We start from the raw sequence: 12,265 nt of genomic DNA, 5'->3' as shown, positions 1-12,265 counted from the left end.
TGTATTCAGCTATTACCAAACGAGACAAAAAAATACAAATTTTCCACCCTTGAGAAATTTTCCTTCTCCAAATACGTCTGTCGAAAGCCTGCAAGAAAATAGCTGTGCTCCCTTGCGACGTGTGAACAAATCGAAGCAAAGAATGAGCTGATGTTAATGTGAAGCCCTTCTACAAAGCCTGCTTCAATCACAACACCTGCGTCTTCCTTCTTTAAAAAAAAAAAAAGAAAAAAAAAAAATCATACCCCTCGTATAAATTCAGTTTTTTTAAGGACTCATTTTCTGCATTAATATTCATAACGAATCACACAAAAACATTGTCGTGTGAGTGTTTGATAACTTTGAGCAAGCATCTTTTTTTTGAGGAAACTAAGGATCAAAGAAGTGATGCATCTTCAGCACGCTGTAATAGTGTATGACACATCACACTCAATCTGTGTTCAGCTCCAAAGACAAGACAATCACTCTTATTTCTTTGAGAGAAAAATAAAAACAAAAACCAACGTTTGGCAGCGTCACAAGCGCTGGAATAATGCTTTGTGACTTCCTATAACAGCCTTCTCATGTGAATGATGAGCACTTGAATTGTTTTCCTGCTAACCTCCATTTTTGTCACTAGGGGAAATCAAGGTGACTGAAATTTACCCATATCTCTGTTCTTCTGTGTGACTGGAAGTGCTTGCTTCCAACAGGGATTACGCCATACAGGAAAAATACATCAAGAAATTATAGAAGCAGAAACTTTACTCTTACATTACTCTTACTGGACACAACAGTTTGCTAGTGCCTGCTACAAATGAGAGGAGGACAGAAATGTGAACTGCTCTTGGTGACTTTCAAATAAAGTAAGGGGCCGTGAAATGGTATTTTACTTTAAAATTGAACAATCCTGGTAGATATTGGATCCAATTGTATTCTACTGTGCAAAAATCTTGAATCATGTCTTTATCTTTTTCCTCCAAGAAGACAGACTTTCTTGTAATTTTTAAAAAAAATTTTGATCAATAGTGCTCCAGGCTTTCTGAAGGCCTTTCAAAGTTTTTCATTAAACCATTAAAAGTCGCCTTTTCTCTCCAGTCCTTGTACCTGACCATTTTCAGAGGAATTTTTGTTTTGTTAAGCCCTTTAACACTGACCTATGATACATTCAAGTATATGAAAAAAAAGTTACTCGACTCAAGGATGAACTACTGTTGTGGATTCATATAACTTGTATGTGAGTATCTTGGCATTATTAAGGAAACTGGATACATGGAGGACAAAAGAAGTAGCAAGCCTAAAAAGAAAATGAACAGACTTGAGATCCATCCACTCTTCATTGAATCAAAAATTCTTAATGAAGGGAAACGGGGTAGAAAAGGCCAAATACCACTGGGCTGAAAATTAGCGGCTGCAGGGCTGACGGAGTGATGAAAGCGCATTTGAAATTTTTGGTTCAACCCGTCTGGAGGAAGTCAGGAAAAACATACAACAGTGAGTGTCTGGAGCCATCTGTAAAACACAGTGGAGGCTGTGTCATGATTTTGGCTGTATTTCATTCACTTCAAATTTTGATCTATCAAGCAATACCATCAGGAAACTATCTGACTGGCAGCACTTTCATTTTTTTTAACATTACGATCCCGAACAAACCGTCAATGCAGTAAAAATATACCTGGATAGAGAAAACACACAGTGAAACACCATCACCCAGACACAACAGTCACTGTCCCCGGAGTCCAATCAGCAACATTGCTGAACTGAACAGGCAGCCAACATCCAAAGAAGAGCTTTGAATGTCCTTCAAGAAGCTTTGAGATCTATTTCTGAGGATTACTTCAGGAAATGCCAAGAAAGGTTTGCTTAGAGAGTTCAGGCTGTGCTCAAGATAAAGTTGGTCTTACCAAATGTTGAGTTTTAAGCTCAGTAGAATTTAATTAACTCTCTCTTTGCCTTATATATTGTATTTCCATGGATGTTTGCGTGTTTCAGTAAATCATTGCACCCCTTTTTCCATTATCCTAGCAAAATATAAAGAAATAAGGGGGGATTTAAGACTGTACTTCTAAATTACTAATCTAAGACACTTTTCAATGACTGAAATATCCCATCTTTTTATTAACTACTTTTAGGGCTGCCACAAACAATTATTTTGATAGTCGACTAGTCACAGATTATTTTTGCGATTAGTCGACTAATCAGATCATGCAAGTATTAGACGTAAAACTACAGCTTATTGCACCAGCAGCATCTGCTCTTATATAACTATCATTAGCTTACAGCTTTAAGTGTTTAAGGTATGTGCTAACTAAAAATAAAGACAAGATGATAGTTTATTAAATTTGAATGAAATTTGCAGATTGTTTCAGTGAAGTTTAATAAACTCCTTGCTATCTAAAATATAACAGGACACTGGAGTATATTCTGGAGCATCTCACACTTCTGATAATCAGCTGTCTGCTTGACGTTTATTCAGTTGTGTAAAAACTATAACTTTGATCTCAGCCAAACAGATTCACTCAGGAACAAATAAAACACTAAAAAAAAGCCAAACAATAACATTTCCAAGTTATCTAAGTGACTCATATATCATGTTTAACCTGAGTAGCGAAAGACCGCGGTGGGTTTGAAAACGATTTGCCGGGAGTCCGGTGTTCTCACGGCTCTAGTGAGCCTTGCCCCCGGCTAGCTATCGAGCTAGTGGGTAACAGACATCTCCGAAAACGTCGGAGCGCTTTTGAAAATATGTGGTGTCCTGATAAACTGAGCAGATATTTGAGGTTTACACAGCTACATTCTTGCCTGAAAATATGTTAAACGTTTATTTTGTGACCCAGAAAGAATAATAAGAGTAACATTAAAACTAACTAGCTGCCGCCATTGTTGGAAACTGAGCTGGGCTGCGCTATGAATTCTGGGACCAGTGTTGCCAACTCCTCAGTAAGGAAAATCGCTATTGGTTGTCCTAAAAGTCGCTAGAAGTCGCTAAATGACGTCATCGCCTAATTTGCATAATTGGTCATGCTAATCTAATTGTAACCCATGTTGTTGGAGAGAGAAATAACATCGTGGAAGATTCATAAAGTGAGTAAAAAACGTCCTAAATGCATTTAGAGTTTAGAACTACAAATTAAATTTCTTTTAGCAATTATTGTTTTTTTAATGTCACAATTCCAACCCTGCTCCTTTACCCGGGCTTGGACCGGCAAAAGTGACCCGAAATAGGCGCTCTGGTGGAGTTACTTTGTGTCTGTGTTTATAAGTAGTTTTAAACCTTGTAATCCACAAAACAGCATAAGAGTAAAAGAGTAAAAGAAGAACTGACTGCGTTACAGCACCCGCTGCTTGTTGAGAGTAAAAGCGATACGTGCTTTCACGTCTTATTTTAGCGATTTTTTTTTTTTTAGAAAAAAAGTCGCTAAGGGGTCTGAAAACTCGCTAAATATAGCGACAAAGTCACTAAGTTGGCAACACTGTCTGGGACACAGCTCCTTCTTCTTCGGGGTTTAACGGCAGCTGGCATCCTTGTACATGCAGTGCTGCCATCTTCTGTTTCAGTCTGTTATTACACTCTTAAATCCTACTACTTATTCCTGCGTCTTTTGGTATCTTACAAAGCTTCAAACGACGCGTCGACTTAAATCAGTCGTTGACGATTTTGATAGTCGACGTAATCGTGACTAGTCGACTAATCGTGGCAGCCGTAACTACTTCTGCAGCAGCACAAAGTCAGACATGTTGATCAAGGCCAACACCTTAATCATTGCTTGTTTCTTAGAAAATTTAGCATTACTATTTTACAGTTTGTCATTTGGCTCATGTGTCTCATCTGATCATTTATACATGAAGTACAAAGAGTTAAGAGACAATATTTATTGCTTGACGACACAATAAATTTATCTTGAATATAATTACTGAAAGTTAATTTCAATAGACTGAGCGTGTAATAGGCTAAGCTTCACTCCAATAAACATTGTCGAGTGAAGATGATAATTGCTCAACCTTTTAATAATCTCCCTTTCATCCATTCAGAGACACTTACAGACATATTCCAAGTTAAGTACTTTTGGCTGAGCACATGCATTTGGAATAAGGCCAGTTTACAACGACACAATTATAGAAAATAATTCCTTTGAGAATAGAACAAGTGAACAGTATGATAAATTAAATTGTTTTTGTGGTTTTTAAAGTGCTTTAGGGGCATTCCCCGATGCAACGTTTTTAACTTGGGAACTACTATTTCTTCCTATTATTTTGGAAATCTTAACATTTATACTTGATATATTTATAAATATAAACAGCATTATTTGTTGTTAGCTTTCCTATAAAGATTTGCTGGGATTACACAGAACATCTTGTGCGCATGCAAAATATGAAATAAATATGAAAATAATAAATATGAAATAAACGCTGATCAATTCAAAAACTACAAACGGTCATGCAAAGTTACCTATGTCAATATATTTTTAATTATGATACTTTACTTTATTTCATTAATGCTCCACTCAGAGCCCATAAGAGTTTCACAGAACATCTCAAAGTGGTTAATCTTCGCCGACCATAAATTAAAAGGCTGCGTCTGAAGCTGCTGCTGCTATTCGTAGTCCCTCATTACTTGCTGATGATAGATTATATGCCTTCAGTTAATCATCAGCAACTAGGAAACATCAACAAACATGAACATGCTGTGAATATGGAAAGCTCTGCTCCCTGAAGCCATTTGGATTTTGATCCAGACAAAGTCATGCTGACAAGAAGCTGATGTCAGTGTGTTGCAATTACAGTACACTTCACATTCTGAAATGCATTTAGACCAGAGGAGCGAAGTGCTGCCTCTGTCTCGCAGTCGGTGATTAATATGTGGCAGCATCGTGATGCTGAAATGCTGAGTTCTGCGTGTAAAATGTTTAATAGAAATTACAGACAGCAGGACGGCACACATCCAAAGACACACATGAAACAAACAAACATACAGGCAAGTATGTTTTTAAAAAATGATACAAAGTACCTTGTCCTTCGGGAGTCTCTCCGAGAGGATTGACTTCAACTTGAGTGGCGTCGACTTTCAGGAACAGATCATAGAGCCTCTTAATCTGATCTGCTGCCTGTGAGGTCCACAGAGGACAGTAATTACCTGATGGTTCGGCTCTGAGTAGTCAGCCCTGACAAGGCTGCTCAGCCTCCCACACAGGCTACATAAAACATGGCAAATCACCTTCAACATCGCCGTGTCTTTTTATGGCATTAATGTGTAAGGAAGGCAAAGTTAAATTACCTGGTGTTAGCACACCTTTCACTTGATTGCACATAGATGTAGTATCGATGCATACCTGTTTTGCTAATGTGCCTTTTGCATTTAAAAAACTGATATTTACAATGTGGAAAACAAATGTTGTCAGTGAGAATACGGGATATTAAACACGACTGCACTTAAACATTATCAATGAAATCCTCCTTTTAAAAGGAACCTCTTTTTAATTCTCTATAGCTTTGCTTCTTTAGTGACAAAGGCAGTCTGACAGTGCAGACAGACGCGCAAAAAATTGTATCTGCACAAAGCTCCCGTCGCCACACAACTCCTTCAAAACAGTAAAGGTATTTTAGAAATGCTGTAATTATGTCTGAATTAAACAGCTTGGCAACTGACAAACAGCAACCATGGAGAAGCGCACTAACAATGCACACAACTAACCAATAATTTTCTATTTCTCCCATTCCCTGTTTAAAATCAATTTCCTTTCAGTATCCAGCAAAAACAGGCCATAAAAAAGGATGCAATAAAAATGTCATCAAATCAAGTTTGCTTCACAAAGGCAGATTTGATTTTTACTTTTTTGTAATTTATATATTTCATTATTCTATGTGCTAGGATTTGAGTTATCTGATTTCTCATGCCAGTCAGAGCTTGTGCAAAAGAAAACAAATTAAGCCCTTTTTATACTGGACAAACATCTGACTTTTCTCTACAGCGGGAAAGGGTACAGCTGCATTTATCATCGGTCAAATGACTCTAGTCTGCTTGACGGCGTTTCTGGGTATTTATCGGCTCTGCCTTCAATCTGCAGTGATGGAAACATGACTTGCAGATTTTCTGTCCTTTTCCAGCACAAAGCTGTGACGTCGGCTTACATTCTTGACATGGCATGCAAGGCCGAAAGTCTGGCTGCTGTGTGGCTTTAGGCCCACACTGTGAAGCCTTTCATAGCTCACAGACACTGTAAACACACCTGTCACCTCCCCGGCAAGGTGCCGTTAACCCACAGACACAATTCAGCCTTTTTTTATACTGTATATGGGCAACAGCCTGCATGGATTTGCTAACAATAGCAATCACACAAACCAGAAGTTAACTGTTTTTTCCAGTGCTCGTGATGGCAAATGTGAAACAACACATAGAAAATCTGAATAAAAATCAAAATTTGTGTAAATTTGCCCAGAAATAAATACTTGAAATTTTGCCATAAAAATAGGGTTTAATACTAAGAGGCAAAAAAAAAAAAAAGATCTAAAGTAATCTTAACCGAGCACACATTTTATTCAGACTGTGAGCTTGGCCTACTGCTGTGCTATTCTTCCTCAGCTTTATTTTCAGAGCAAATGCCTGAACATGACTCAAAACTTTGGGGAGAGGAGAGAAAATGTTTGTTTCACTGTCCTCAAAATCATAACTGGCCCACTGAGATGAGTTTTAGTGGCTAACGCATGATTCACTCACAAAATCAGTGTGTGCCATGTTCTACCAAATAATGATATCGTTAGTACTGTAAGCTCCCTAAGCCTGGCACAGTGCTGTGCCTCACTGCCAAGTATGACAACAGACCACCTGGCAAGTCAGCATAGTATAATGACACTTCACAACTTGCCTCTGGAAAACTAATAATAGCCAAAGTATGGCCTATTTATGACTGGGCAAGCATCTGCCTGCCTACATATATATGAATGTCAGAATCACTGATCCTTCTTTGTGACTTTAAAGCCTTCCATGGGCCCATTACCTGTCTCTGCAGAGCTCCTTTGAAACCCAAATTAGCTGCCATGCGAAGTGCCTGGTCGTCTCTCACACCTTCAAAGATATCTATGGCTTCCTGGTAGATTTGTAGAGAATATGCAAGACAGAGGAAGACAAACAAACGAAGACAAGAAGTAAACATTAGGCTATATCCTAAATAAACTATGCAATATATTTCTGATAATCATACACAGAATGGACCAACTCTCTAACAGCAATAGGCTGTCTATGAAGATGATCATAATACCTCCCAAAAATATATCTAAAAGTGCTCATCACACTCATCAAACTTTTTATAAATGCTTATGATTATCTTATTAATGAGTGCTTATTTGTAGTAGCTGAAGCAATCCCTGAGGTTCTAGTGGAGCATCTGCACATGTACGAACTGTTTCTTTCCTAAACCATGTCATTCATTTTCCTTTGTAGACCACAAAATACGTAAACTGTACAAAACCAGAATCAGACACCAGAGTTATAGCTTGCACAAAGCAGGAGTACAGTAACATGGTGTAACATAATAAAATTTCAGGGAGCATATCCATCACCAAGACCAATGCCAGTTTGCAAAATTGAAGAAAGTGATCCAGATCTATCCTTTTAGATCCTTTACCCACATTCCACTGGGTTTTTATAACATGCAGGTAATTTATGCATAATGCATCGACTGATCTGTGGGAAGTTCTGGGCATGTGTGTTTATTAGGATTGGGCAATTGGCTCCATATTCAAATCGTTCTATCCTCCCCCTTTAGCACTGCTGATGACTGATAGCATCATTGTTGGCAGAGGAGGTTATCCGTCCTCCATAAAGCAGAGTGTGTGACCCAAAAAAGCACATGGTTCAGAGAGAAACGGTGGCTGATCAGAAGCTGAACATATATAAATAAGACTTGCTGGCTCTTTTACTTATTTACCTCACACCTACAGTTTTATTCCATTTAAAATATCTCACCTGCTTCTTCTGCACTTTTCACCAACTATTCCTATGCACGTTCTTCACTGACAGAAACCCCCGCGGGGAAACAAAAAGTTAAGGAGACCATATATAAAGAAACTGCAGTCACATTAAGCTCCAGGATAAAGGAGGACAAAAAGTCAGCCTGGCAGCCTAATATATCCTCCTGTTTTCTCTCTTTTGATGATGATGGATCAGTGTCACTGCTCCGCAGACACATCCATTTCAAAGCAGTGCAAAAGTCCGGGCATGAACCTGTGTGCACGCTCCTGTGGAGGCACGTCTGTGTTCCAAGTGCTGGTTAGATGTGGAAGTGCAAAATCAAACTGTAGTGAAGCAGATTCAGTTTATTATGAATTTCATAGTAATGATAATTTCATGTATCAATGTGGAAATTAGGTTTTTATTTAAAAAAAAAGTCAACTTGATGGTGCTCACTTTGACACCATCATCCTTCAGCAAAACCCAAGTGTTTGCATTTCATCTGGTAGGAAACATGACTTCAGCAGCCTAATCTTCACTGCCCATCTCCTATTTACAACATCATTACTGCTTCACCTATTGGTGACATCTCATCCATCTGTACAGACAGTCTGTAGCACCAAACAGGGCTGGACAATAACTATTTTAATCATTTTGTTTGATAGTAAAACCACGCATTTCTCATTTATAGAAACTCTACAGTCTTTGGTGAAGTTAATGTAACGTAATTGTCTCAGCTTGATGTTTCACAACGCACATTAGCAAAATAAGATACACGTATATAACCTTTGGAGGTAGCCATCTGTAAACGCTTCAAGGTTACATCTGCTAACGACGATGAGGCCGTGCTGTCGAGAAGCTGTAAATAAAATCTCATTAATGGCAAAAGAAAACATCGAAGGCTGTGTGTGTTTGCACATGTTAAACTCCAGTGTGTTCCTGTATGCGTGTGCCGTGTTCAGCTTCTGCTGTGTGTGCGCGAACAGATCTCAGCTTCCATCTGGAAACTCGGTATGATTTCAACACCCCCCCCACCAAAACCTTTATCAGTTTTAAAGTAAGATGGTGAGGGGATTATAAAGAGCTCCACTGTGCCAGTAAAGAACAAGCATCATGGTAAGATGTCTAATTCAAGGAAGTTTGGACTGCTCTCAAGTTTTTTTTCCCCCCCTCTTTCTTATTCTTGTAGCTGGTAATCACTGACAACTTAGAAATGACTGAAAAGCAGAAATGTTATACCTTAAAGATGAGTTCTGGGGTGCTGGCAGCCACCTCCTCGATATCCATACCTCCCTGGGGGCTTCCTACCATGACAGGACCATTGAAGGAGCGGTCCATTAGGATGGCAAAATATGTCTCCCTGGTAATATCCAGGGCCTCAGCAACCATCACCTGCACATTGCAAAGCAAAAACAGAGGGGCTGGATAGAAGAAGGTAGCTATGTTACTGATCTGACATCACTAAGAAAACATTATTATTAAGGGGAAAAAAAGGGAAATAAGTCATTTGTGTTCCCCTTTATTCCGACCAGTATTTACAAAAACTCCGAAAATGTTTAACTTTATCTTTTAAAAGTAACACATTTACAACTAGCTGTACAAAACAAGAACATAAGCAGAGTGCAGAGATTGGCACAATCTACGTGCAACAGCTCTGAGGAAATGTCATCTGTTATGAATAAAAGAAACAGAGGCAAATAGAGAGGGATTGTGTGTTCATTCAGAAAGAGGGGCAGGAGGAAGCAAGCAAGAAGCCCATTTGAAAAGGAAAGGAAAAAAAGACTTGACAGGAAACTATCAGTTCTGTGGTGGTTAATGGGGTGCAGGTTTGGTGGAAGGGGTGTTTGTTTGAACATGCACAGCCCTTATGTTCTGCTTCCACCTTATCGCCCAGTGAATGAGGATGGATCGGCTTTTCTGCGCTCCGTGTTAACAGACAGCGCTCCTATCTTCTTGTCCGAAAGTTGTTTTCCCCACTCACTCAAACAACCTTTTAAGTTGCCTGTCGTTTGACTTATACCAGTTTCTTCTCTCAAACTAAACCTATTCTTTTCTCCACAGTCTATTTCTATCTTTCTCTGCCTCGCTCACCTGTCCCGCCTCGTTTCCTCATCTCTCATTCAGAGCTATGAGAGTGAAAATCCACACAGATACACGAGTGCTGCCCCTTATCTGTGTTGTAGGACGGGTTGAGCGTTGGTGTGTGCTCCCATTGGCAGGTTGACAGCTGAGCTCTGGCTGTCATCGGAAACGCCGGGTTCTGACTACACCGTTATTGTACTCGAGCCGTTAGGCGGCTCTTTGCCACGTCAGATTTCTGTGCTGTGTGAGATTTTCTTGGTAAGACAATGATTGTAGATGTCCAATTGGTTTTCACTTCTCTTCTCAGTCAGATCTAATCCAGGTTTTGGCCATATGTTTGTGTCTTTTATCCGCCTTTGCCTTCTGCCTCAGACAGCGAGTTAACTCTGAGCTTGTTGAATTTTCTGTAGCCGCCGTCAATAAAAATGGTGTGTGATGCTCATTTGATTCAACGTAAACTTTACAGGGGAAACAGAAACAGAGATGAGGAGAGACAAAGAGGAAGGCAGCAGGACACACAAACAAGCCACAGACTGAAACGGCTTCGTCACCTGGAAAACGTCTGTTTTCAGGGGGGACGACATGCAGCATGCGAGCAGAGAAAATAGTATTCCTGCTTGTTAGTGGCGCACAGAAACAGTTGTTTACCAGACACTTTAAATTCACAGTGGGTTCTGTTCAATTTATGCAATGAGCCATAACACCAGCTAGTGCAACCCAAAAGTAAACATCGGGGGCTAGCTACTATTAAAACTGAGCACAAAACAACAACAACAAAACTGATATTAATATGACAGAAATTAATTACTGGACTCAAAATGACTTGAAATGAGGTCAAAAAAAGGCAAGAAAAGATAGTGAGGGTAGAGATCTTTTCCTTCCCTCTGTCTCTGCAGTGGCTCACCGTTTTCACTTTCACTCCCTCTTTTGGTGTCTGCTTAGTAGTCAGGTTGAAACCCAGCATCTTATTGGCCAGCTCACCAACGACAGCGGGGCTAAAGGACAGAGGTTGTAGGTCAAACAATATCACTTCTTTGAAATAAATCTTTATCATAAAGCCAAAAAATAAAAGACTTCTAAAATAAAGGTGGAAAAAGCAGGAGGGGTCTACAGATGAAAGCGCATTTCTTCCCCTCTCAATAACTTTGTTCGGTTGAAAAGAAATATGTCTCAGCACTTTCTCGGTATTAGTCCAAAATATTCTGATGAAGGACAGCTTTTGGGTACACGTGCACACTGCTGTGAATCAAACTCCGCATTTTCTCTCCATTTAAAAGCAGCACGCATGCTGAGGCTGCTTCTGTTAGCCTGCTCTGCTTTTGCAAGTGAATACAAATGAAGCTCGGGGTTGTACTCATCCTTTGATAGATGAGAGGAAGGTGAACTGTGCACTCATGTCACTTTCTGGGGACGATGAACTTCACTGTATCTCACTTTGAAAAAGTTTCCGGCCTTTCCGAACCCCGAAGTAGGGTGATGATGATACATGCTTGGGACAATTGTCATAAATCACCTTTCTGCCTTTGCGGTGGCAGCAAGTTGTAGCTACCTTTACTAAGAAGACAGCATTTTTTTTTTTTTTTATTTATGTATTTTATACGGGGGAAACTTGGTGGAGGGAAATGCAGTTCCTGAGCAAAGTAAAGCTCTTTTAAGATTTGTTTAGCCTTTTGAAAAATGCATAAGATTTCAGAGTGAGCCCTCATTGAAGAAATACATCCATCACACTTCGCAACTCTGAGCAGGAACAAAATAGTAGCACAAAACCCAATAAACCCGAGCGGGGAAACTGAAAATGGGGTGAGTAATGCTTCAGTCGACCTTAAAGCCCCTTTTTCAACATTTAATTGAGGGTAGTTGTTCGAAAACGAGACAGTGGAAGAAAGAAAAATGTTTATTTGCAGCCCGAATAATCCTGACTGTGTCTTTGTGCCTAGGGAGCATCTTCAGAAAGCTCTTTGAGCCTCCTCGCTGTAAAAGCCGCTGTTGTTGGAGAAAATAACATCAATCTATTTCCTACAGTAACTCACAGTGTGAAATGCACGTAGGGGCATACTTACTCCTTCGTTAAGTGCACTCCACCTTTAAGGCCGCTGTCGAACACACCCTTGCCTCTGCCCCCGGCCAGAATCTGAGCTTTCAGCACGATCTCTTTGGCATCTGAACAACAGAGTGAGACAGACAGAGAGATAGAGAGAGGGAACGAGACAAAAGGAGGAGAAGAGAAAGTCAGACGGAGCACTTAAGATATAAGCT

At 39.7% G+C, this 12,265-nt stretch overlaps 1 protein-coding gene across 1 annotated transcript in view; it reads right to left on the bottom strand.

The window, feature by feature from the left end:
- suclg2 (succinate-CoA ligase GDP-forming subunit beta) overlaps window positions 1–12,265 on the bottom strand; it is a 102,819-nt gene that overhangs the window by 50,330 nt on the left and 40,224 nt on the right. Inside the window, exons 3-7 of the mRNA XM_086291662.1 lie at window positions 12,070–12,169; window positions 10,914–11,004; window positions 9,167–9,319; window positions 6,975–7,064; window positions 4,988–5,084 (exon numbers count right to left, since the gene is read on the bottom strand). Coding sequence (XP_086147788.1) covers window positions 4,988–5,084; window positions 6,975–7,064; window positions 9,167–9,319; window positions 10,914–11,004; window positions 12,070–12,169 — 531 coding nt within the window. The remainder of the gene's footprint in view (window positions 1–4,987; window positions 5,085–6,974; window positions 7,065–9,166; window positions 9,320–10,913; window positions 11,005–12,069; window positions 12,170–12,265) is intronic.

This window comes from Aulonocara sp. 'chitande type north' Nkhata Bay, linkage group LG5 (genome assembly GCF_057382095.1).
Source record: "Aulonocara sp. 'chitande type north' Nkhata Bay isolate Kocher_YH1m ecotype deep benthic linkage group LG5, A_spYH_male_GT1.1, whole genome shotgun sequence".
NCBI classification, from domain to species: domain Eukaryota; kingdom Metazoa; phylum Chordata; class Actinopteri; order Cichliformes; family Cichlidae; genus Aulonocara; species Aulonocara sp. 'chitande type north' Nkhata Bay.
Note: the sequence above shows the minus strand (reverse complement) of the source record. Positions and strands in the feature narration are given on the sequence as shown.